The 27,588-nt window shown below is 39.4% G+C and overlaps 1 protein-coding gene across 1 annotated transcript; it reads right to left on the reverse strand.

The window, feature by feature from the left end:
• Positions 1-1,391: 1,391 nt before the first annotated feature.
• FAM50B (family with sequence similarity 50 member B) lies at positions 1,392-27,253 on the reverse strand. The gene is made up of 2 exons (XM_025917301.2): positions 27,174-27,253; positions 1,392-2,695 (listed from the first exon to the last, which is right to left on the reverse strand). The coding sequence occupies exon 2, from the start codon at positions 2,613-2,615 to the stop codon at positions 1,605-1,607; it is 1,011 nt and encodes a 336-aa protein (XP_025773086.1). The 5' UTR covers positions 2,616-2,695; positions 27,174-27,253; the 3' UTR covers positions 1,392-1,604.
• Between the last annotated feature and the right edge of the window lie 335 nt (positions 27,254-27,588).

The raw sequence follows: 27,588 nt of genomic DNA on the forward strand, positions 1-27,588 counted from the left end.
AAGAGGTAGAGAGAAGGCAACCCTAACACATTCCTTCTCAAAACTGACTGCACGTTGAATCCTGGGGAGCTTCAAAACATGCTAATGTCTATGTCCCACTGAGATCCTGACTCTGGATGTGACCTGGGAATTGGAAGGTTTAAAAGCTTCCCCAATGATCCTAATAGTCCCAATGCTGGGACCCACAGCCCAGAGGGCCAACATTCTGGCAGAAGTTCTTGTTTATGGGTTGAGTCAAGAACTCTGAGAAAAGAAGGGTCCCTCCTACGCTCCAAGCTGGGACTGGGGTAAAGTGAGTGAGGCATCTCCCTTGGGCATTAAGGCAAACGTTGGAGGTGGGGAGTGGAAACACCCAAAAACTCTGTAATGAAGATAAATATCTTAATGCAATATTTAAAGATTTTTTAAATATTTATTTTTGAGAGAGAGGGAGAGAGACAGAGTGTGAGCTGGAGAGGTGCAGAGAGAGAGGGAGACAGAATCTAAAGCAGGCTCTAGGCTCTGAGCTGTCAGCACAGAGTCCGATGTGGGGCTAGAACCCACTAACTGGGAGATCATGACCTGAGCTGAAGTCTGACCCTCAACCAACTGAGCCACCCAGGCGCCCCTAATGCAATATTTTAAATAATCAACATTAACACAAGGAAATCCACACTGAATCAAGTATCAAAACTTTAAGGCAAATAAAGATAGAATCTTTAACAGCACTGTGCAGAGCCATATTGGAGCTTGAGGCAAAAGGCAAACAGAAATCCTGATCTCTAGGCTATACTAACCAACTCCCAACCCCTGGGGCTAAACAATCTAGCTAAGGATCACTCAGAAGGGGTCTGCTCTCCCAGTTTGTGAGCCACTGCCCCCTCCCAACTCCCCTGATCTTGGTTAAAGTTGTGGGCAGGTCAACCTTTTGTCCTCACATGGTTCTGAAATGGGTCATAGTGGTTCTTTAAATAAATTAACCAAGACCAAAGAATAACAGACATTTACTGAGTTCTAAGTGCTTTACAAATACTTACTTATTTAATCTCCAAAGAGATCTTATGACATAAGAGCTATTGTTACCCTACTTACAGTAGAGGAAACTGAGGCACAGAGGTTCAATTAATTTGTCCCAAATTATACAGCAGGTAAAGAAGTTAAATTGGGAATCAAACACAGGCAGTTTGGCTCCAAAGTCTATGCCCATGAGTACTTCCTTAAATACCGTGACCCAGGTAAAAAATGCGCCCCTTACTCTCACTTGTGTCCCACGGTATGCCCAGTCATGGTTCCAATATAGCTCAACGCGGCCATATCATGAATTCACACAGTAACATTAAAAATCGCCCCCAAGCCCCTGCAAAACAACCAAACCAAAAGTAACCATCAGCAACAGAATGACAACACTTGAATCACGAGAACTTTCGGCTCTTTATTAAATTTCGGGAAAGAAATGAAGGTCACCAAATTAAGTTGGAATTTCCAGGGTACAGAAAACCGTTTCCTCTGCTGGCTGTCGCTGCCTTGGTGTGGGCAGGAGGTCACCAGGGGGCCGCCAAGGCTCCATATGCAGGACAAGGTGGGGGTGGGACATGACAGGGAGCCTCAGAGGAGCGGGAAGGGGGTCATCGGATCGTGTACTTGTCCCACTTCTTTTCAGGGTCGTAGGGTTCCCAGCGGCTCGCGGGGAAGATGTGCTTGTTCTTCTCGTACCAGCTCCGCAGCACCACCTTGCCCGCGTGTGACTCATCCTTTTCCATGGTGGCGTCGCTCAGCAGCCGCACGTCATCGTGCACGTCGAAGTTGAAGAGCGGCCCACTCTTGCCCCGGGCCTTGGTGACGATGAAGTCGTAGAAGGTGTGGTAGTGGGGCAGGATCAGGTCCTCCTTGATGTACATGAGCTGCTCCACGCCCGCCGACCGCAGCTCACGGAAGTCCTTTCGCAGCCCCTGCAGGGCCCTCTTCAGGAACTGCTGCACGGTGCCACCCTTGTGGATGCGCACGGTGCGCCGGTGCCCGGAGCCGTCCCAGTAGCTGAACGTGACCTCCATCTCCTCGCGCTTCACCTTCTCGCGCCTGGCCTCCCACTCCTGCCGCAGCTGCTCCCGCAGCCGGTTCTCCTCCTCTTCGCGGTCGCGGTCAGGCAGGAAGCTCGTGTCCACATCTGGATTCTTCCCCAGGTTCGTCTTCTTGCTCAGCCCCGCCGGCGTGGGCTGCTCCCTAGCCGCCACCTCCTCATCCACGTTGCCCTCGTCGCCCTCGTCGAGCGTGAAGGACAGGCTGCAGATCTTGCGCTTCTGCTCCTGCTTACGCTCCTTCTCCCGCAGTGCCTCCAGCTGCAGCCGCCGCGCCTCCAGCTGCTCCCTCTTGGCCAGCTGCATCTCCCGCTCCTTGAGCAGGGCCTCCTGCTTGGCCTTCATGTCGTTCAAGGTCACCAGGCCCACCGTGCTCGACTTCAGCTCGGCCTCCACGGCGTCGTAATGAGCCGAGAATTTCTTGTCCACCTTCGACTTGATGAGGGTCTCCTCGGCGATCCGCTGCTTCAGCACCTCCATCTGCTCCTTCTGCTTTTCCCGCTTCTTGATCAGGTGCATGGCCCGGCCGGCCTCCCGCATCGTGCCCTTGTACTGCGCCATGCTGGCAGCTCGGCACGCCCACTCCCACTTCCAGTTCCTGTCTGATGCCGGGGAGTTTCCGGGCTAGCTCATGGATTCGGCTGCAACGAAAAACACTTGAGTTAGAAAGGGGCCAATAACAATGGTTTGATTAATGTTTCAGAGCGGTGCATTCTACTAGAATTTTCTGGAATGACGGAAGTGTTCTGTAGCTGTGCTGACCGATGTGTAGCCATGTGAGGCTATTGTGCCCTTGAGAGGTGGCTAGTCCCATCGAGACAATGACTTTTATTTTAATTAATTTAAATTTAAATAGCCATATGTGACTAATAGCTCCCATGTTGGACATTGCAAAGCTGGGTTTTGAGAGCTGTACGTGGAGAGGGTTGGTTTACAGAGCAAATTTTCACCCGTCCAGGTACCCTTATCTGTCTGGGTACCCCCATCAAGCAAGAGTTGGGGAACCAAGAAAGCAGGCCTGCAATGGGCCTGGGACTGGATTTGGGTGTAGTGACCACAGGAAAGCAGAGTCTGAGAGGAAAATGTCCAGGTTGGCCCTGGAGGAGAAGGCACCTGTCCTCGCAATCAGATACACCACTCTTCTTGAGGAGGTAAGTGAGTGAGGGGAGAAGGGTCAGACAAAAGCATCTTTTAGTACTTTCCTAGAGGGTGGTAATGTTAGCTAAGATCCTATTAATATGTTAGAAGTGAGGCAGGACCGTATTAGTTGTTGTCCCTTGAGAATAATTTCTGCAGTGAGTATTTGTTGAGTCCACCTTATGCCCAGTACGAAAGTGTGCAGAAGCAGTGTAGGTATGGCCCTGCTTGCTGTGGAAAACAAGGCATCTAGGGATGCTTCTTGGTGTTTCAGCCAAAGTGGAATGAAGCCTCCCCCTAATTTTATTGGACTCAACTTGAATCAACCATCTTCCCTCAAGACCAGTCCATCCTGCCTCATGCACTACAGCTCCGTCATCCTCTGGAGCCTCACCCCCACAAACTTAAGACAAGGTCTCATCCAACCATCCCCACCCTCCCAAACTCTTCCACTCTGCCCTCTGGAAAGACGCTCCTCATCAACAAACTCTCCTAAATCCTCAGCCACCTCTGGGACCTTCCCTTTACCTTCTTGTCTCATGCTGGAAGCCTGCTGTTCCCTGAGGAGACCATTTCTCCTAAAGTAGAGGACATCCACATCACATCCACATCCATGTCCTCTGACATCCACATCATCTCAAACTCTAAAAGTGGGATGTCTTTGCAGTTTCAAAAACATTTCTTCTACATTTTTAGAACTCCTAGCTTCCTTGAAGCTCATGCAACCCAGTGATACTACCCCAGCTGTTGCTGTCATCTCTGGAATTCCCTTTCCTCCAGAATCCTTGAGGTTTAGCACCTGGCTCAACTGCCGTCCTCCTCCATCCTCCATTCATCATAATCCTGGATGTCATCCACAGAACCTACCAGACACCTAGACCTTCTCACTTCTGATGGCCTCTTCCTTTGCCATGCCCTAGCTCTTATCACTATGAGCAAGTGCCCCATTTCCCAAATCTGAACTCTAGAACCTCCTTTCCTTTCAGTTTGCTTACTCTTGGAATAAATAACCTAACTCCAACTGTCCTCTGATAGTTCGAGACCTCTGATCCAAAGCACTTCTCCATCATACTCCCCTCTGCTTGCTCCTTCCTTACCCACCAGACATTGCATGGATTCTCATCTCTCATGCTTATTTCCTTCCTGTTATTCTTGCCTGGAAAAGCTCTAATCCTGGTTAAACGTAGCCCCTGTCTTCATAACTCCTAAACGGCAGGGCTGAGGAAAACAGCACTGCTATTGTTGGCTAGCCTCACTTGAAGTTCATGACCTCAACCCTCCAATGGGGATTCAAAACTGCCTGGTAATTCTATCATGCTGCCTCAGGGAGTCTGCTGTCTTGCTCTCCAAAACAACTATTTTGTGCTTCTTTCTGTATCTCTCACACCTCCACTCTCTCCTACCTCCCCCACCTCCCCTAGTTTGGCCAGTAAACATTTAGCAGCACACCACTGGATACAGTTCTGTCTTCTGATTCAAACACAGTTATTTGTGGATAATCGAATCCTACCCAAATTTCATAACACAAACACTGCATTTGGTCTACTTAAATCCCCCCAAATATGTGTGCTATGAAAAAGGAGTTCTAAACTCAAATAAATATGGGAAAGTCAGAGTCAAAGAAAGTTTAAGAGTCTCTTTACTGTGAGTCTCTGATATGTTTCCACTGTGACTTTCCAAGGGGGCGTGTAATATTTCATGTTTCCCAAAAGTTTTTTGGATTATTCAACATTTCTTCCTCTACAGAGTATCTGTTTACTTTTCTCAAAACCAGTGCCTCAAGGAACCACGTTTAGAAAAACTGGCTGTGAAATATATGCCAGACTTTCATCGCGTCCTTCTAAAAGCAGTGATGCCTGTGAGCACAACCTCAAGAAGAAACCTTTTCTTATATGATAGTAAAATATGGCACCTATGTGCCAAGGAGAAAATATTGTGGTGTTACCACTCACCAAATTGGGCAAACAAGAATTCTAAGCATTTTCCTGGACTACTGTCCTTCACACATAACCAATTAAAAGAAAATATTTCATATGTTTTCTTTTCTCTCCTTTCCTACCACTGGCCTTAAGATAACAATTGTGCTTTTTTTTCCACCTGAAGCCTCCTCGTCAGTGCCCTATCATCAGTATATTCTCATTCTTTTCTTTTCTTTTCTTTTCTTTTCTTTTCTTTTCTTTTCTTTTCTTTTCTTTTTCTTTGACTTTTTCGATGTTTATTTATTTTTGAGAGAGAGACAGAGAGACAGAGGATGAACGGGGGAGGGACACAGAGAGAGAGAAACACAGAATCTGAAGCAGGCTACATGCTCTGAGCTGTCAGCCCAGAGACCAACGCTGGGCTGGAACCCATGAACCGTGAGATCATGACCTGAGCCAAAGTCGGAGGCTTACCTGACTGAGCCACCCAGGTGCCCCAGTGTATTCTCATTCTTGTCTATCTTCTATAAATAATCCAGTGGTCCTCATAAAAAATACATCTGATAATGTCACTCCCTTTCTTGAAAATCTCCTACAACACTCTATTTTGAGATAAAACTGGAATGTTAAATTTTTTCCTACCAGGTCCCTAATCACCAAACCCATCCACCCATTTCCCAACACTCCACATCATACAGTGGCCATCTGGAACATTTTAGTGTTCTTAAGTACAAGATGCCCTTTCATAACTGTTTCCTTTGGACATACCCTTCCTAGAAGCCTGCTGTCCACTGTGCCAGCCTTCAAGATCATCTTCAGGGTCATCCCCTATAGAAAACCTCTAGCAGCCTCCAGTGACCCCACCCCTGCCACCCCCAGATATACAAAGTTACTGATACCCTCTTCTCTCCAGGATCCCTGTGTGATTACCTTTATTAGATATAACATAAATCAGATTGCTTGGCCACCTCCTTTTTCAATTAGATAATCCAACCAGCCACACTTTAATCCAATCAAATATAATATGACCACATCAACTATAATTGCCCTTTTCCAATCTAATCAGAATCTAAATGTCAATATAGTCCCCAAACCTCATCTTTCCTCTTCCTGTTATCTAGCATCCATTGTCTTAACTCAATCACAGTCTTCAAATACCATAGCCAATCAGCCTCCAGAATTAAGACAGTTAGTCTTAAATTCTTCGAAAAGGTTGACAAGAAAAACAGAAGGAAGCAGTTTTATCCTTAGAGTCTGAAGTCCTGATTTTAAGAACTCCCCCCACCCCACGGGTCCCAAGATGATAGTTGCTTGTGATCTCAATCCTCAATGAAAAGTACCCCAGCAAGCTAAAGTCTACTGTTTTCAACTCTTCCACTGTATCAACAATGACAATAACACAAATAGATGGAAGGGAGCAACAGTCTGCTCCAAGGAATCTGAAATGCTGATTAAATATGCAAATTTTAATTTAAAGAAAATGTCACCTCCTTCCCACTTAGCAACAAGGTAAAGCAAATATGCAAACCAATGGCGGCAATTTTTAAAAATCCCACAAAACTCAAAAGCTACTGCTTTAATTGTTTTAACAGAAAAAAAAGATAATCAGTTTCCATCACAAACAAAAAGAACAAATCAACAAAGGAATACCTTTTGTCATGATTGGTTTTCAGTTTACCTCTCATCAGTCTTAATTCTGATTTAAAATGATCATCCAACAAGTGGCGTGTATAAGCTCATCTCCAGAGTCAGCCTTACCATGAAACTGGTTGGTGGACCAGCGTCTGTAAAGGGCAACACTTCCCAATCAGCCCAAATTGGGTCTAGGAAGTACTTCCTGACAGCATCATCACTCAAGGATCCCTCCAGCATCCATCAGTGTATACTGAATTTGTTGTCCAACCAAAGCCACAGCACCTATCATTCAACCAGATGCCAAAAAAAAAAAAAAAAACCTCCAACCAACCAGTGCCTGACCTCTACAGAATTCTGTCACCAGACCAGAAGTCCTTTGTAGGATATTTTAAATGAATATAAAAATGATTTTATTGCATGCTTTCTAATAGGGGGAGGGGGTTAAAAATGTCTTCCAATGTTTGCTTGGAAGAAATCCAATATTTGGGGATGTTGAAAGGTGGAGGGAAGAAGTTTCACGTGTTCAGGGAGAGGGAAATGCAAAATGTACTGGCTGGAAAGAGCTTGGAGAAACAAGCCACAACTTTAATATATGTTCACTAGAGAAAAGGAAGAAGGTGTCACAGATCTCAAAATAGATTCTGCACCATAAATGTCTCTGAGTTTTGTGAAACTAAATCTGCTCCTTAGTTTTTATCAAAGTAATACATATTCATGGTTTTAAAAGAAAAGTAATATTAAAAGGATTATTACTTTTTTTTAATGTTCATTCATTTTTGAGAGAGAGAGAGCAAGCAGTGAAGGGGCAGAGGGAGAGGGGGACAGAGGATCTGAAGCAGGCTCTGTGCTGACAGCAGAGGACCTAATGTGGGGCTCAAACTCATGAACCACAGGATCATGACCTGAGCCAAAGTAAAAAGCTTAACCAGCCAATCCACCCAAGCACCCCTAAAAGGCTTATTTTTTTTATTAAAATTTTTTTAATGTTTATTTTTGAGAGAGAGACAGAGACAGAGACAGAGACAGAGACCAAGCACAAGTGGGGGAGGGGCAGAGAGAAAAGGAGACAGAATCTGAAGCAAGCTGTCAGGACAGAGCCTGACACAGGACTTGAACCCAGGAACTGTGAGATCATGACCTGAGCCAAAGTCGGACGCTTAACCAACTGAGGTGCCCAGGCACCCCTAGAATGATTATTTTAACAAAAAAATAAAATAAAACAAAAGCAAATCAAGCAGTGCCCAGTTTTATCGCTCTTTTCTCTAGAAGCAACTCCTTCCAATCCCATCAGATGTTTCTTCTCATATTTATTTTCTTATTCTTCAGTAATTCTTACATTGCTATTTTGTGGCTAATCAATTTTACTTTATCTATTGACTTCTTCATATGGTGGATTAAGATTTAATTTTTCCCTACAATAAATTGAAGTATCTGACCAACTCATGGAGGAAGAAGGCATTATTATGGAAGTTGTTAATATTTAAACCAGATTTTAAAAATGCAGGGAATTAAATTATATGGTAATCTTAAATCTCAAACAAAATATTAACAAATTGAATCCAGCAATTTATGAACACATGCATATGAAAGTAGGCCCTATTCAAAGATAGTTTGATACTAAAATATCTACCTATGTAATAACCATGGTAATAACATCTCCAATACCTGCAGATAAAACTAAATGAAAATTAGCAAATTAGACGTGGAAGGGAATTTCCTGAACTTGATAATAGGCATTTTTGAGAAACCTATGGCAAATATCATATGTAATAATATACTTTTATGTTTTTTACAGTTTTTTTTGAAGATTTACTTTGAAGTAATCTCCACACACTCACGACCCCAAGACCAAGAGTCCCACGCTCCACCAACTGAGGCATCCAGGCACCCCTATGTTCCTTACAGTTTAATCAGCAATGGAATTGTGGTGAGTTTTGGCCTGTACCTCCATGGCTGCAGGCTGGGTGGAGGCAAACTGGGGTGAAGGGCAAATAGGAGATGAAGCTCTGATTCTCTTTTTTTTCAAAAGGTACACATCTTTTGTTTAAGATTGCAAAGTGTCACTTGAAACACAGCTTTTAGAAGTATCGCCAGAGAAGTGAAGGGACATGACAGATAACAGGGGTAAGGGAGGGGTGGCAAGGAGCTCATACCTATAGAAAAAAGTCAGTGAAAAATAAAAAGTCAGTTGTCTACTCAGAAGGGAAAATACTCTAAACTAATCAGGATTGTGTCTTCTCCCACTGAACACTTAGAGGAAAAGTAGTAAAGGGAAGTGTTATTTTGTGTAGAAACATGTAGAATGCATTACAATACTACACTGTCGCTCACAGTTTTTCCAAGGATTTTTTTTTTCTTGAAAGTGCAGTGAATGTGGCTTTTTACATTGACCTCAGAAGACAGCTCCAAATCAGAGGTAGGCCTAGTTCCATCACCAGCCATGTGGGTGTTAGAGCCAACTCTGGTCCTTGGTCAGTGTCCCCTCTTGCTTTTTATAATGTTGTCAATGAAGATTATTGGTTATCTAAACACCACCCCACTCTTCTTGCTTTGCTGAAAATGGGTGGTTCAGATTATAGTGAAGAGACAATAGTGAGATTGGTTAATTCTCTCAAAACCTTTATTTTGGGGGTGCCTGCATGGCTCAGTTAGTTAAGTGTCCAACTTCAGCTCAGGTCATGATCTCACAGTTCATGAATTTGAACCCGCATCAGGCTCTCTGCTGTCTATGGCACAGAGCCTGCTTGGGATCCTCTGTTCCCTTCTCTCTCTCTGCCCCTCCCTGACTTGTCCTTTCTCTCTCTCTCGAAAATAAATATTTAAAAAATTAAAAAAAATGAAAAACCATTTATTTTCTCCCAACTGGGAGTGATCATGGGATGAAGAATTCATCATTCAGAGCAGCACCTGTCACTTTGTGGGACCTTTGGCTGGAGCTCAATGACAGCCATAATTGACACTGTTCCAAGCCAACACTGAACACCCACTAGTGCCATGGGGTCCAGCATGTTGGGGGACACTGGGTTTACAACAGGTTTAAACCTGTTCCTGGGGTTGCTTCTAAGATAGTTTAGAGGATTCGTAGATAATGAAGCTAGTTGAGGGGAGATTACCCTGAGATACCCACTTCTTGGCACTGGAGGTGAATGGGGAATGATTGCTCAATAAATTCAGAAAATGAAACTTTGAGGTAAGAAAATATCTGAACCTAGTGTTGACTTTGGGTGAACAGGGAAGGACCACACCCTTAAGGAACGCTGAAGTAAATGCAAACCAGAAACCAAGAAATCTCACTTATGGTGTTAATATATTCATTGGATTATTTATGGTGTCCTTGACAACATCATTACAGCCGACAGAATGTACTGTTTAACTCTATGTGAACTTGTTTTCTTAATCAGTCATTTTCTGGAGAACTCCTTCATACCAGCCAAAGCTCTTGGATATCCACTCTGCTTCCCAGGGAACCACCACCCTGGAGCACCTTGGAGCTTTCTGTAAAATGCACTCACACTCCAAATGTGCTAACCACTTGGTGGGTTTAGATCTCATGGAAAGCCAGACTGGTTAATAATTTTCCTAAAGCCATTATGATCTTCCAGGGTTCCAGCAGCCCCAGAGGAGTTTTGGTATCACCTGTGATCACCATTATGTAGTTCACTTGATCTATCACTATTAGGATTTAGTCCTTAAACAGCTTATAAACATGGAAGATACTACCCCATTAATAGGATGGTTGTGAAATACATAAACAGAACAATTCCTAACAATTCCTAATTCCTGTTAGGTTCCTAACAGGTCAGACTCTCCCCACCCTCCATTTTTGACCTCTCTGCTGACTTGTATTTTCTGTTTCCGGTAATAAACTAAACCACAAAAGAAGAACCAACCTCATGGTAAACATTCTTACCACCTATCACTTTAATTTGAGCTCTAATAAACAAAAAGACGTGAAATAGTTGCTTAAAATGTGTCTTAAGTTACAGTTTGAGATAGGCTTTTCCCAAAGGTTAACATTTTTTTTTTTTAATTTACACAAAATACAACTTGCTCTTTTTGGTGTGCCATTATATGAGTTTTGACAAATACCTAATGCCTACAAATTTTCACAAATTCTAAATAACATTTTTCTTTTCCAGAGACACTAGTCAGGGCACATGTGATAGAAAATCTGTGTTATTAATTATAGTTGGCACGAGCTTCAGAAGTCCCCACTGGACTGATTTCCTGATGATAAAATGTGAGACACACAGTGTGCTAAGGTCCATAGAACATGGTTTTTGACTCTGTCCCTTGGGGTAGGGGAGGTGCACACATGAGCTGATTAGATCTTGGACTTTTTGGTCTTCACATATTGTGATACCATAGCCCTGGCCATAATGCCACATTTTGTTATTGAGTTAGTACTTACTTAGAAGAAACTCTTGGCCCAAGACTTATTATTTAGAAGAAACTATTGACCCAAGCATTGTCCCAATGTCTTGGTTGATAGTTTAACCTTCTGTGGGGGCAGGGGTGGGGAGGGAAGGAGGATATTTTGTTGATAACTGTTGTTGCTTAACTACGGGAATATATGTGAGACACTGCTGAAGCCTTGCTATAAGGTACTCTTTCCAAAGTCGTTTTTAATTTTTTTTAACTTAAAAACTGTAAATTTGACTCTGTTTTTTGCTTATACAGTTCTCTGAGTTGTTTTATTTTTTTTATTTAATTTTTTTTAAATTTATTTATTTACTTATTTATTTTGGAGAGAGAGAGAGAAAGAGAGCATGAGAGGGGGAAAGGGGCAGGAGAGAGAGAGAGAGAGAGAAAGAATCTCAAGCAGGCTCCACGCTGTCAGCACAGAGCCTGATGAAGAGCTTGATTTCAGAAACTGTGAGATCATGACCTGAGCCAAAATCAGGAGTCAGACGCTTTAACCTACTGAGCCACTTAGGCGCCCCTATTTTTTAAATTTTTAATTGAAGTATAGTTGACACATAATATTATATTAGTTTCAAGTGTACAACATACAGCTTCAACAATCATCTACATTACAAAATACCAACCATATTAAGTGTAAGTTACCATCACTGTACAAAGCCATTATAATTTTATGATTATTCTCTATGTTGTACTGTTCATCCCCATGACTATTTTATTTTATTTTTTAATTTGCATATAGTAGACACATGATGTTACATTAGTTTCAGGTATAGAATATAGTCAATGGTATTGTAATAGCCTTTGCATGTTGACGAGTGATACCTACATTGGTGGTGAGCATAGCATAGAGAAGTTGAATGTTATATACCAGTTCTCTTAGTTTTAACACACTTATGCAATCACCATTACAGTCAGGAACAGAAAACTATCACCTCAGAAAACTCCCTGTCCCATCCGTTTGTAGTTACACTCCCATCTCCATCTCTACCCCTTACAACCACTGATCTTCATTCTTACATTTTTGCCTTTTCCAAAATGTCACATAAATAGATTCAGACAATATGTAAGCTTTGAGTCAGAGTTCTTTCATCCATTGTAATGCTTTTGAGATTCACTCATGTTGTTGTGTGTATCAATAGTTCATTCCTTTTTATTGTTGAGTAGTATTCCATCCTGTGGATTCACCACCATTTCTTTATCTATTAAGCCATTTTGATTAAAGGCATTTGGGCATTTGGGTTGCTTCCAGTTGTTGTTATGAATGGAGCTGCTATAAATATTCATGTAGAGGTTTTATGGGAACAAAAGTTTTCATTTCTTTCCCTAAGTATAGGATTGCCAGGTAGGTATTGTGTTCTTATTTATTTTTTAATTTTAGCTATCCTAATTAATAGGGGTATGTAAATGGTATGCCGTTAGGTTTTAATTTGCATTTCACAAGGCGGAAAATGGTGTTAAAATCATGTTTTCACATGTTTATTTGCCATTATGGATTTTCTTCAGTAAAGTGTTCTTTGAAATCTTTTGCTTATTTTTTTTTTTTCTTTTTGTCCCCCATGCTTTATATTATATCCCTATGACCTGTTTATAGCTAGGAATTTGTACTTTTTAACTCTCTTCACCCATTTAGCCTCCTTCACACCCTCACCCCTCCATTCTGCACCTCTGGTAACCACCAGTCTGTTCTTTGTTTCCATGAGCTCACTGCTTTATTGTTTTGTTTTTTGTTTTAGATTCTACATATAAGTAAGATTATATGGTATTTCTTTCTCTACATGATGTATTTCACTTAACATAATGCCCTCAAGGTCCATCCATGTTGTAGCAAATAGCAATATTTCATTCTTTTTAATGACTGAATAAATTCCAGTATGTATATATATGTATATATATATACATATATGTAGAAAATGTGGTATTCAGTCATCCGTCCATCAGTGGACACTTAGGTTGATTCTATATCTTGGCTATTGTAAATAAGGCTGCAATAAGCACGGCGCACATACATCTTTTTAAGTCAATATTTTTGTTTTCTTTGGATAAATACATAGAAGTGGAATTGCTGCATCATATAGTGGTTCTATTTTTAATTTTTGGAGGAAGCTACATACTGTTTTCTACAGTGGCTATACCAATTTACATTACCACCTCCAGTGTGCAGGGTTCCTTTTTCTTCACACCCTTGTCAACAGTTATTTCTTGTCTTTTTGATAATAGCCATTCTAACAGATGTGATGTGTTATCTTGGTAGTTTTGATTTGCATTTACCTGACATATAGTAATGTTAAACATCTTTTCATGTACCTGTTGTCCATCTTTATATATTCTTTGGGATAATGTCTATTCACATTCTCTGCCCATTTCTTTTTTTTTTCTTCTTTTATTTTTTTTTAATCATTTTATTTTATTTTTCATTTTTTAAAATTTATATCCAAATTAGTTAGCATAGCATGCAACAATGATTTCAGGAGTAGATGCCTTAGTGCCCCTTACCCATTTAGCCCATCCCCCCACCCACAGCCCCTCCAGTAACCCTCAGTTTTTTCTCCATATTTATGAGTCTCTTCTGTTTTGTCCCCCTCCCTGTTTTTACATTATTTTTGTTTCCCTTCCCTTATATTCATCTGTTTTGTCCCTTAAAGTCCTCATATGAGTGAAGTCATATGATTTTTGTCTTTCTCTGACTGGCTAATTTCACTTAGCGTAATACCCTCCAGTTCCATCCATGTAGCTGCAAATAGCAAGATTTCATTCTTTTTGATTGCTGAGTAATACTCCATTGTATGTATATATATATATATATATATATATATATATATATATATATACCGTATCTTCTTGATCCATTCATCCATTGATGGACATTCGGGCTCTTTCCATACTTTGGCTATTGTTGATAGTGCTGCTATAAACATGGGGGTGCATGTGTCCCTTCGAAACAACACACCTGTATCCCTTGGATAAATGCCTACTAGTGCAATTTCTGGGTCATATGATAGTTCTACTTTTAGTTTTTGAGGAACCTCCATACTGTTTTCCAGAGTGGCTGCACCAGCTTGCATTGCCACCAACAATGCAAAAAAGATCCTCTTTCTCCGCATCCTCGCCAACATCTGTTGTTGCCTGAGTGGTTAATGTTAGCCATTCTGACAGGTGTGAGGTGGTATCTCATTGTGGTTTTGATTTGTATTTCCCTGATAATGAGTGATGTTGAGCATTAGTTCATGTGTTGGTTGGCCATCTGGATGTCTTCTTTGGAGAAGTGTCTATTCATGTCTTTTGCCCATTTCTTTTGCCCATTTCTTCACTGGATTATTTGTTTTTGGGTGTTGAGTTTGATAAGTTCTTTGCAGATTTTGGATACTAACCCTTTATCCAATATGTCGCTTGCAAATATCTTCTCCCATTCTGTCAGTTGCCTTCTAGTTTTGCTGATTGTTTCCTTCACTGTGCAGAAGCTTTTTATTTTGAGGAGGTCTCAGTAGTTCATTTTTGCTTTTGTTTCCCTTACCTCTGGAGACATGTTGAGTAAGAAGTTGCTGTGGCCAAGATCAAAGAGGTTTTTGCCTGCTTTCTCCTCAAGGATTTTGATGGCTTCCTGTCTTACATTGAGGTCTTTCATCCATTTTGAGTTTATTTTTGTGTATGGTGTAAGAAAGGGGTCCAGGTTCATTCTTCTGCATGTCGCTGTCCAGTTTTCCCAGTGCCACTTGCTGACGAGACTGTCTTTATTCCATTGGATATTCTTTCCTGCTTTGTCAAAGATTAGTTGGCCATATGTTTGTGGGTCCATTTCTGGGTTCTCTATTCTGTTCCATTGATCTGAGTGTCTGTTCTTGTGTCAGTACCATACTGTCATGATGATTACAGCTTTGTAGTATAGCTTGAAGTCTGGGATTGTGATGCCTCCTGCTTTGGTTTTCTTTTTCAAGATTGCTTTGGCTATTTGGGGTCTTTTCTGGTTCCATACAAATTTTAGGATTATTTGTTTTAGCTCTGTGAAGAATGCTGGTGTTATTTTGACAGGGATTGCATTGAATATGTAAATTCCTTTGGGTAGTATCGACATTTTAACAATATTTGTTCTTCCTATCCAGGAGCATGGAATCTTTTTCCATTTTTTTGTGTCTTCTTCAATTTCTTTTATAAGCTTTCTATAGTTTTCAGCATATAGATTTTTCACCTCTTTGGTTAGATTTATTCCTAGGTACTTTATGGTTTTTTGTGCAATTGTAAATGGGATCGATTCCTTGACTTCTCTTTCTGTGGCTTCATTGTTCGTGTATAGGAATGCAACTGATTCCTGTGCATTGATTTTATATCCTGCAACTTTGCTGAATTCATTAATCAATTCTAGCATTTTTTGGTGGAATCTTTTGGGTTTTCCATATAGAGTGTCATGTCATCTTCGAAGAGGGAAAGTTTGACCTCCTCCTGGCCAATTTGGATGCCTTTTATTTCTTTGTGTTGTCTGATTGCAGAGGCTAAGATTTCCAATACTATGTTGAATAACAGTCCTCTGACCATTTCTTAATTGGTTTCTTAGTTTGCTATTGAATTATAGGAATTCGTTATATATTTTGGATATTAACCCCTTATCAGACATATGATTTGCAAATATTGTTTCCCATTCATTAGGTTGCCTTTTCATCTTGCTGATGGTTTTCTTTGCTGTGTAGAAGGTTTTTAGTTTGATGTAGCCCCACTTATTTATTTATTTATTTATTTATTTATTTATAATTTATTTTTTAATTTTTTTTTTTTACCAAATCCAAAATATTCTCACAAGACAAATGTCAAGCTTACCACCTATGTTTTGTACTAGGGGTTTTATGGTATCAGATCTTACATTCAAATCTTTAATCCCTTTTTAGTTAATTTTTGTGTATGGTGTAAGATATTGGTCCAATTTCATTCTTTTACATGTGGCCATCCAGTTTTCCCAGCACCATTTATTGAAGAGACTGTTCTTCCCCTATCCTATATTCTTGGCTCTTTTGTTGTAAATTAACTGGCCATATATGCATGAGCTTATTTCTGGGTTCCCTACTCGGTTCCATTGGTCTATGTGTCTCTGTTTTTTATTTTTGTTTTGTTTTGTTTTGTTTGTTTGTTTGTTTTGCCAATACAGCTTTGAAATATAGTTTGAAATCAGGGAGTGAGATGCTTCCAGCTTTGTTCTTCTTTTTCAGGCTTACTTTGGCTATTTTGGGTCTTTCACAGTTCCACTCAAATTTTAGGATTGTTTTATTTTTGTGAGAAATGCTATTGGAAGTTTGATAGGATTGCATTGAATTTGTTTGTTCCCAAATTTGCTTTGGGAAGCATGGATATTTTAACAATATTAATTCTTCCAATTATGAGCGCAGTATATCTTTTCATTTGTGTCTTTTTCAATTTCTTTCATCAGTGTCTTACAGTTTTCAGTATACAGATCTTTCACTTCCTTGGTGAAATTTATTTCTAAGTATTTTATTTTTTTGACAGAATTATAAATGGAATTGTTTTCTTAGTATCTTTTTTTGCTAGTTTGTTGTTTATATATGGAAACACAACAGATTTTTTTTTATTTTGATTGTGTATCCTGAAACTCTACTGAATTTGTTTATTCTAATATTTTTAGTGGATTCTTTAGGATTTTCTACATATAATATTATGTCATCTGCAAATAGTGACAGTTTTACTTCTTTCTTTTTATTTGTGTGTCCTTTATTTCTTTTTCTTGCCTAATTGGTCTCATTTTTTAATTGAGTTGTTCTCTTACTATTGAGTGTTAAGTTTTGTTGGGTTCTGGATACAAATTTTTTATCACATATGTGATTTGTAGTAGTTTCTACAAGTGTAGATTCTCTTTTCATTTTTAAGTGACTTTTGCAGACCATAAGTTTTTTATTTTGATGAAGTCAAAATTGTCAGTTGTTCATTTATGAATCATGCTTTTGATGTCTTATTTAGGAGTTCTTTGCCTAATCTAAGGTCACAAAGATTTTTTCCTAAGCTTTTTCCCAAAATTTCATAGTTTTACATTTTCCATTTAGATCTATGGTCTATTTTTTATTTTAAATTTTTTACAGGAAACCCACTTTAATATTTTTTTTACCTGGTTGTGAAACCCATTTTATATATTTTTTTCTTCCAAGTTTTTATTTAAATTCCTGTTAGTTAACATATAGTGTAATATTAGTTTTAGGTGTACAATTTAGTGATTCAGCACTTACATACAACACCTGGTGCTCATCACAGCGAGTTCACTCTTTAATCCCAGTCACCTATTTTACCCTTCCCCCACCTCCTCCCCTCTGGTAACATAAGTTTGTTCTCTATAGTTAAGAGTCTGTTTTTTGGTTTTATAGCAGCATTATCAACAATAGCCAAATTATGGAAAGGACCCATATAGTCTAGTTTTTAGTTAATTTTTTTGTTTAAGATACAATGTTTAGGTCAGAGTTAATTTGTATGCATATTGGCATCTAATTGTTCCAACACAATTTGTTAAAAGACTATTCTTTTTTTTTTTTTTTCAACGTTTATTTATTTTTGGGACAGAGAGAGACAGAGCATGAACGGGGGAGGGGCAGAGAGAGAGGGAGACACAGAATCGGAAACAGGCTCCAGGCTCTGAGCCATCAGCCCAGAGCCTGACGCGGGGCTCGAACTCATGGACCGCGAGATCGTGACCTGGTTGAAGTTGGACGCTTAACCGACTGCGCCACCCAGGCGCCCCAAAAGACTATTCTTTTTAATATTTTTGTACCTTGGTCAAAAATCAATTAACTATATTGTGTGGGTCTATTTATGGACTCTGTTCTGTTCTGTTGAACTATGTGTCTATTCCTTTGTTAATATCACACTATTTTAGAATACTGCAACTTTATAGCAAGTCTTAAAATTGCTTAATCCTTTTTTAAGAACTTTCTGGTATTCTAGTCCTTTTGCCTGTTTATATAAGTTGTAGAATCACCTAGTCTATATAAACAGTCCTTCTTGGATTTTTATTGGAATTGCATTAAATTTATAGATCAATTTGGGGGATATTTGCCATCTTAACTGTATTGTTGAGATGAATGTATGGCTACATACATTGTGTGGCTCTCTATTTAGGTCTCCTTTCATTTCTTTCATTGGCACTTTGTAGTTTTTAGCACATAGATTCTGCATGTTAGCTTTATACTCAACTGCTTATCTTTTTTTTAGAGCTATTATAAATGTCATTTTAAAAAACTGATTTCAGGGGTGGCTGGGTGGCTCAGTCAGTTAAGTTTCCTACGTTGGCTCAAGTCATGATCTTATGGTCCGTGAGTTTGAACCCTATGCCAGGCTCTGTGCTGACGGCTTCAGATTCTGTGTCTCCCTCTCTCTGTTCCTCCCCTGCTTGCACTCTCTCTCTCTCTCTCTCAAAAATAAATAAACATTTAAGAAAAAACTGATTTCAAATTACTCATTGCCAATATATATAAATAAAATTGATTTTTTTCTGTTGACCTTGTATCTTTCCATCTTGCTAAACTCATGTGCTAATTCTACAAGTTTTTTATAGATTCCTTGGGATTTCCGTATAGACATCATGTTTCCTGAAACAACAGCTATGGTGTGAGGACCAAGACAATTTAATTTCTTCCTTTTCAATCTGTATGTCCTTTCTTTCTTTCTTTCTTTCTTTCTTTCTTTCTTTCTTTCTTTCTTTCTTTCTTTCTTTCTTTTCCCTTGTTGCATTGACTAGAATTTCCTGTATGATGCTGATTGTGCAGAATTGGGTGTTTTTCTTTAAACATTGGGCAAGATTTGTTAATATAACCATCTTGGCCTAGATTTTTCTTTTTTGGCAAGATTTAAACTACAATGTATTTAACAGATATAGATAGAACTATTCAGGATGCCTATTTTTTTCTTAGGTGAGTCTTGATACTTTGTGGCCTTTGAGGACTTGGTCCATTGCATCTAAGCAGTCAAAGTTATGTACATAGTTTTGTATTATTCATTATCTTTTTGCTGTCTATAGAATTTATAGTGATTTACTTTTTTTAATTCTTTATATTGTATCTTCTCTGTTTTTTCTTTATGTCTGTCTAGAAGTTTACTGAATTTTATTGATCTATTTGAGAAACAAATTTTTTTCTTTTATTTTCTCTTGTTACTCTTTTTAGTTTCACTAATTTCTGCTCTTATCTTTATTTTTTCCTTCCCTCTATTTGCTGACCTGCCCTTTTCCCTAAGGTAGAAGCTTAGATTACTAATTCAAAATCTTTCTTCTTTTTTGATTTAAGTATTTAAACCTATAAATTTCTCTTGAAGCACTGTGTGAACTGGATTCCTCAAATATTGATATGTTGTGTTTTCATTTTCATTCAATTCAAAATATTTTCTAGGGGCACCCAGGTGGCTCAGTCGGTTAGGCATCCGACTCTGGATTTTGGCTCAGGTCATGATCTCACAGTCATGAGTTGGAGCCCTGTGTTGGGCTCCATGCTAAACATGGGACCTGCTTAGGATTCCTCTCTCCCTCTCCTTCTGCCGCTCTCCTACTCACTCATACATGCATGTGTGCATGTGCACTCTCTAAAAAAAAACCAAAAAACCCCCAAGAACTATTTTCTAATTTCTTTTGAGAGTCTTTGTGACTCATGGATTATTTATTTAGAAGTGTGTGTGTTTTCATTTACAAAGATTTGGAGATACTCTAGTCATCTTTTTGTTATTGATCTCTAGTTTAATTCTGTTGTGATCAGAAAACATACTTTGTGTGATTTTTATTCTCTTACACTTATGAGGATTTTCTCATGACCCAGAATATGGTCTATGTTAGTGAATGTCCCTTGTACACTTGAAATGAATGTGTGTTCTTCTGTTGTTCATTGGAGGTGTTCTAAAAATGTCAGTAGATCAGTTGGTTCAGTTCTATATCTTGTTGATTTTCTATTCTATACACTTGTTTTATCAATTCCTGAAAGAGAAGTATTGAAGTCTCCAATTATAATTGTGTGTTTTTCTACTTTTCCTTTCTGTTTTACCTATTTTTAAATAATGTATTTTATTTTATTATTTTTTTTTTAATTTTTTTTTTTAACGTTTATTTATTTTTGGGACAGAGAGAGACAGAGCATGAACGGGGGAGGGGCAGAGAGAGAGGGAGACACAGAATCGGAAGCAGGCTCCAGGCTCTGAGCCATCAGCCCAGAGCCTGATGCGGGGCTCGAACTCACGGACCGCGAGATCGTGACCTAGCTGAAGTCGGACGCTTAACCGACTGCGCCACCCAGGCGCCCCTAAATAATGTATTTTAAAGTCCTGTTTTTAGGTACATATACACTTAGGATTGTTATGTCTTATTGGTAGAATGACCCATTTATCAAATGTCCCTCTTTGTCCCAGTAATTTTCCTTTCTTTAAAGTCTACTTTGTCTTATATTATTATAGTAATTCTGGATTTCTTCTGATTAGTGTTTTCATGTAATTTCTTTTTCCATCTTTTTCTAACTTATGTCAGTACATTTAAAGTGATTTTCTCATGGACAGCATATAGTTGATTCTTTTTCTTTAACCACTCTGGCGTTCCTTGTCTTTTTGGAGCCATTTGTATTTATTACTGAAGTGTTAAGATTTAGGTCTATCATTTTGTTATTGTTCTCTTGTTTCCACCTGTTTTCATTCCTCTGTTTTCCCTTTACTCCTTCTTTTAAATTATTTGATTACTTTTTAGTATTCAATTTCAGTTTATCTATTGAAGCTTTAACATATCTTTTTTTGAGGCTTTTACCATATCTTTTTATGGATTTTTAGTGGTTATGCTGGGAGTTATGACATATATCCTTTATTTTTCAGTTTATTCGAATTAATACTTTGTTACTTTAAGAGGAATACAAAAACTTCACCACTCTGTATGTCGCTTTACTCTTCCCTGTAGTTATTGTGTACATTGCATCTACATGAATTGAAAACCCATTAGATAATGTTACAATTATTGCCTTCAACCATCACCCATAGTTTAAAGAATTCAGGAAAAGAACTCAATAGATTATATTTACCCAAATATTTCCATTTCTCTTCCTTCATTCCTAAAGTTAAAATTTTCCTTCTGGTGTCATTTCCCTTTTGTGTAAAGAACTTTCTTCATTCTTGGTTATAAGTGACCAATTTGTCACCTAGATTTTTTTTTTTCAACGTTTATTTATTTTTGGGACAGAGAGAGACAGAGCACGAACGGGGGAGGGGCAGAGAGAGAAGGAGACACAGAATCGGAAACAGGCTCCAGGCTCTGAGCCATCAGCCCAGAGCCCGACACGGGGCTCGAACTCCCGGACCGCGAGATCGTGACCCGGCTGAAGTCGGACGCTTAACCGACTGCGCCACCCAGGCGCCCCTGTCACCTAGATTTTAATAAAAAATCAGTGTGTAACTTTTCTGTAATGTGAATCTGCGGTGGAGACAGGATTTTTGCCTTTAGTATGTTGAAGGTGATTTCAGGGGCTTCAGGTAACAGATGAGAGAGCTTCCCACAGGATGCTTCCTGCTGTTGTTGACTTCAATGCACACTTTCTTTCAGCAGACACAGACTCTTTGGCACATGTTGAGACACTTGCAACACAACCAGCTGTCAGTGATGTCAATGGTCAGCCTGCCTTGGTGCTTCTCCACACATTTTAGGAAATGTCCAGGTAGCCATTCGGACACAAGGAAAGCCCATTCTCAGACAACTGTTCATAAGATGTGGTGGTTTATGAGTTTACTAACATATAGCCATGCTTATTTTATAACCAAAATTTACTAGCTGGAGTCTTTGCTGAGCCACTGCAATTGTCTAAAATCATTCCAGGGGTTAGGACTGGGTCTTGTTGTTTAATTGATGATGCAGCTTGTCCTGTCTACCTGGCAGGACTTCCTGTAAACGTTGTAAAGGATGCAGAAATCCCAGTGATAGATGAAATGTAAGAAGTAAAAACTTCTGTATGTCCTGACTTTCAGAGATTTCCATCAGACTACCATCCACAGGGACCGTATCCAAGAGTTTATTGTAAGTGAATGTTGCCAGAGGGTCTTCAGGAAACTGAGTGTTTTGCACTGATGTACTAATTCTTTGTTCAAGGGTGGCCAAGACCAATGGTCAGGGATCTAATGGGCAGGACCAGACTGACTGGATAAGGATGTATGGCTTAAAATTATTGCCAGGTTATGTGGTTCCTTGCTACTGCTGTAAGTTTTCATTTTTCCTGCAGCAGGGCCTGGCATGTTGTATATGCTGAATAAATGTTTCATAAATGGATGAATAAACAAATGTCACATTGTTTGACTGTATTACACTTAAGTACTCTTGTTATTAACAACACTAGGCATTACAGTAAAAGTGTTCAGTCCTACAACTTCATTTCCAATTCACTATTTTGAGTGAAGATGTAAAAGATCACTCTTTATAAATCCCTGAAACTCTGAAGCTCTGCTGCTGGAAATGTGGCAGCCAAAAATGTGGCATGCAGAGTGGAAATCATGCTACGAGAGGAGGACTGGATTCTCCCGTCAGCTCTAAAGTTTGTCATGGCCTTGGAAGAATTAGGTAACATTTAAGTTTTCAGTTTTTTCATCTAAAAAATTACACACTGATACTGTCCGATCCTTTTGAGTTATAAGGCCTAGGATTCAACCAAAGGACTTTCTCTAATTCATCTAAGTCAGTGACAAGGCATGGATTAAGAGAGCATAAAGCTTATTTGTTTGTGTAATTCCTCCTTGTGCTTGTTATCTAGAACTCCAGACTCCAGGTTCTGGAGGTGGAGGTGTGGTAGGGTCCACTCCCTAAGGAATGTAAACTAAAAAAACCTCAAGGCAACCTGGCTATATTCCTACGTGATATCCCTCATGACCCTGTAACATGAGACCACTTAATCAGATTGCATGTTTGTGTGTTACCATATATGGGAGACAAAAGAAAGTTGAAAATATATAAAAAACTATGCCACTTCGTGTTCGGGGGTGTTGGGTGTGAACCCAACTGAGTCAGTGCTGGCACAAATAAAGTTGCTTCCTAGAAAGAAAAGTCTTGGTATCATGACTCTGTGTGAGAATCCTGCTACAGGGGAAGGGAGATGTCAACTCAGCCAAGGGCCTTACCTCATAGGATCATACCAGGCTTTGGCTGTTCATAGCAGTGCTGACATGTTATCAAAATTAGTCCAAAGGCAACTCCAAAGAACCAGGAAGGGATGAGATCAGGTACAAGAAATTCCTGGTTTGGTAGCAGAGGAGATGGGACAGCCTCTGGCCTTCACAGCCAGAACCTGGAAAATGACTACTTCTCATAGTTTTCAAGGAGCCAATTCTGAACGCTGTAGGTGGGCATTTAGGAGAACGAACATAAAAAAACTAAATCCCTTCCTTCACCCGGAGCTGATTGTGAAATTTCTTCATTCCTAGTTTCTTGGTTGGGAAAGCTCTGTTTTCTTCGCTCATACCTCCCTGGGAAGCCATTCCCCATGCCCTCTCCAACCCACCAGTGCTGCTGTATGCACAACTTTGGGACAGTGGAGTGTAGCTCTTAATGCTGCCCCTCCTCTTGCCTTCCACTCTTTCTAAACATGATAGTCACTATCATCTGCCAGACGCTTCATCAGCATTCAAGGCTGATGACAAGAGGAATGCATTCAGCCATCAAGGTGGCCACATATTACCCAACCCAGATTTCTTTCTGATTCATGCTCATTTAATTATTTATTTTAAAATAAAAATATTTTTGTACTACATACATTTTATAAAAACTACACAAAATGGTCCCTAGGTAATCTTATACTTGAGAGATAGCCATTATTTGTTTTGTTTTGTTTTAACGTTTATTTATGTTTGAAAGACAGAGACAGAGGGTGAGCAGGGAAAGGGCAGAGAGAGAGGGAAACATAGTATCTGAAGCAGACTCTAGGCTCCAAGCTGTCAGCACAGAGCCCAACACAGGGCTTGAACCCACGAGCTGTGAGATCATGACCTGAGCCCAACTGGAGCTTAACCGACTGAGCCACCCAGGTGACCCTGAGAGATAACCATTATTAATAGTTGCCATTTACTTCTAGACCATAAATGTATACGTAAATATGTACTTTAATATAATGGGATCGTTCTGTTTGATGAACTCAACAATGTATTATACTTTTTTCCATGTTAACACTTAAGAGCTTATTGGATCCTTTTTAATGGCACCAATGTATTTCAGTATAGGAATGTATCATAACGTATTTTACCAGTTTTCTATTGCTTGACATTCAAGTTGTTTTCATTTGTTTAACTCTATAATGATTATTCTTATACCTAAATTTCTGTGAAAGAATTCTTATAGTGCCTGGTGCTTAATATGTGTTAGTTATCACAATTATTAGTAATATCTTTTAAAGATTACCCTTGACTTTCTTTGATCTTAAGTTTAGTATCTTTTCTTATGGTCTTTAAATTTCATGATGAAGCCTTTTACTTATCTTTCTATTGAGGCAGTTTCCTTTTATTGATTTATAAGAACTCTTTATATATTGGGAGTTTATCTACTGTATAACATCCCCTCCAGGTTGTCTTTGCATTTTAACTTTGTTTATAGTAATTTTTCCCCTGAATTATAGAAGTTTTTGTATTTTTATGTAGCTAATTCTGACAGTCTTTTATGACTTGTGAGTTTAATATATTTTTTAAAATTCAGTCAGTTTTATAGCGTTGTTTTTTTTGTTTTTTTGTTTTTTTGTTTTTAAATTTGCTTCTTTCTATATATATAGTTATCCTAGCTGGGATCTATTTCTGAAATCACTATAAGGCAGTCATTTAAATTTCTTCCCAAAAGTTTGTACTAGATTAAAATGAAAACAGGAAAGGAATTTTTCTCAACCTGCTGCATGGACTATAGGTATTCTTGGTAACTAGTAATAATAAAAACAGTACAAACTAATGTTTTTATAGTGAGTTGCAAGTTATAAAGCTTATTTACATACTCTATGAGTTGGGAATTCTTTTATTCCTGGTAAGAGAAAAACCTGACTCAAACTGGCTTAAATAAAATATTTGACTCACTTATTTAAAAAAAAAAAAATGATTCACTTATCTGAAATGACCAAAGGTCATGTAGTCTTTGGATGTGGCTTGGTTCAGAAGTTCAGTAATCTCACCACAGCTCCTTTCTGTTTCATCTTTAGGTTTACCCTCATTAGGGCCACTAGATGATGTCTACAGATTTCTAGGAATTATGTGCTGTCTCATTCATATTCAGGGCAAGGAGAGATTTTTTTTTTTTTTGATTACTCTCTCAGAAGAGTGAGGGAGTTTCTCTCCCAAATCTCATGTCTTGCTTTTTTCCAATCAACATTTCCAGGAAAATGACAAATAATCTCTTGGTATTTAGTCAATCAGAGCCTACCCTAGTGCAGGGCACAAAGGTGGGAGGTGTGAAACATAGGATGTGTTGGGAAATGGTGAATATTCATCCAAACGAAATTGGGATCACATACCCAAGAGGAAGGGAGAATATAAGTTGAGCACTCAAATTAGCAAAAGTGTAGCACACATACCTTGTTCCTGTTTGGTACTTATAGGAACCCTAAGAAGGTAAGTTGTTACTAAAGTTCCTATTTTATAGATGGAGATACTGAAAACTAGAAGAATTATATAATTTGCCTCGCTCATTCACCTAGTAAGTAGCAAAGCTTAAATGCAGATCTCATAACTCGAGATTCTCTGCTTTTCCCAGGACTCCGTACTACCTCCCTGTCTGCTTAAAACCACTGCTTAGAGGGTGCCTGGGTGGCTCAGTGGGTCAAGCATCCAACTCTTGATTTCAGCTCAAGTCATGATCCCAGGGTCATGGGATTGAGCCCTGCATTGGGCTCCAAGTTCAGCATGGAGCCTACTTAAGATTCTCTCCTTCCCCCTCTCTCTGCCCCTCCCCTGCTCATGCTCTCTCTCTGAAAACAACAACAAACAAAACTGCTGCTTAGTATATGGGACTGAATCAGCTCTACAAGCTCCAGTTTTAAATTTAAAAGGTCAAAAGGAGATATTAGCTATTGGCCATATTGACATTTCTAATGGGAGCAGAACATGATGTGAGGTTCCACCATGGTGGTTTCAAAAGAACCGGAAGTAAAAATCCTGTTCTGGTTCAGCCTAGGCGTCCCCAAAGAAGAGCATGATACAAAGGCTTATGCATGGGCATGGGTGATTTATTTGGGGATGTGTTCACAGGGAGCAGGAGGGGAGTGTTAGAATGAGGTGGGAGAGTTAGAAGGAAAGCCAGTATAATCCAGGTAGCCATCTCTAGAGTGACTATTTGACCCCACGGGAACTTTGGGAAGCTCCATGAAATATATCACTGTGGGGTGGGGAGAAAAGGGAAAGCATTTACCCTACGGCACACATCCCCAGTGGTTGATGGTTGACCCATAAGATGTTAATAATCCTGCATTTCTTAGTTGTACATAAGTGAGTGCCGAGTAGTTTGGCTGGACACCCCAGTTTGCCACTGCATCAGAGAAGCCAGGGACAGGAAGAGAAAAGATGCACTCAAAAGGTGCTTCAGCATAAAGCTGGTTGAATAGAACTGCTCACTGCATCAGCATCAGTGGCTGGAAGGAGGTGGGACCAGAGGATTTTAAGTGAGGCATTTTAAGTAGAGGTCTTCAATACATAATCCATTTAAAGCCAATAATACAAAACTTAAGTTAAAGAAGTGATACACAAACAGGCCCAAATGACTAGTTCCCTAGTTAACATCTGATAAGTTCATGCCTGAATTATTATAACTACCTCCTAAAAAGATTTCCTTAGTTTTCCCCTCACTCAACTACTGCTGCAATCTTCCTAAAATACAAAAAATAGTCTCCATTTTTGTCCTTACTTTACAGAATCATTCACTACCCTCCACTGGTTGCAGAATTATGTACAAAACCTTTGACTGACATTCAATATTCTTCACAATTGGTTTTACCATAATTAAACAGCTGTCCTCCCCATAACTATCCCAGCTGGACTCAAGCTGGTCTAATTTCCTTACCGTTTTATAAATAGGCTGAGATTATTCTTCTCTGTGTCTTTGTTAATATTGTCCCTTCTAACTGACAGGGATGATGTGCAAAACATTTACCAACTGCTGTAGCAGTCACTGACCAATCAGAGTGGAGACTGAGCCAATCAGACCTGATGTCAGGTGTAACTGACAATATGGGTTGGCCAGCTGACTCAGCTCTGCCCTCAGCCTCCATTTTTCTTCTACCTATTGAAATCCTATCTTTCCCTCATTTTCCCTGAAGTTATCCTGGACTACACTTAACTTATGTTGGTCTTTCCTTCCTTGGGATTAATTACCACTTTGTGTCCTGAATATTCTTAAAGATGTGCTAATGATGTAACAGTGTAAAACACCTGCACTTTTTGGGCAGCACATTCTTTATTGTCTCTTCGGATGGTAA

The sequence above is a fragment of the Puma concolor genome, chromosome B2, assembly GCF_028749965.1.
Source record: "Puma concolor isolate L17-30 chromosome B2, mPumCon1.1.hap2, whole genome shotgun sequence".
Classification (NCBI taxonomy): domain Eukaryota; kingdom Metazoa; phylum Chordata; class Mammalia; order Carnivora; family Felidae; genus Puma; species Puma concolor.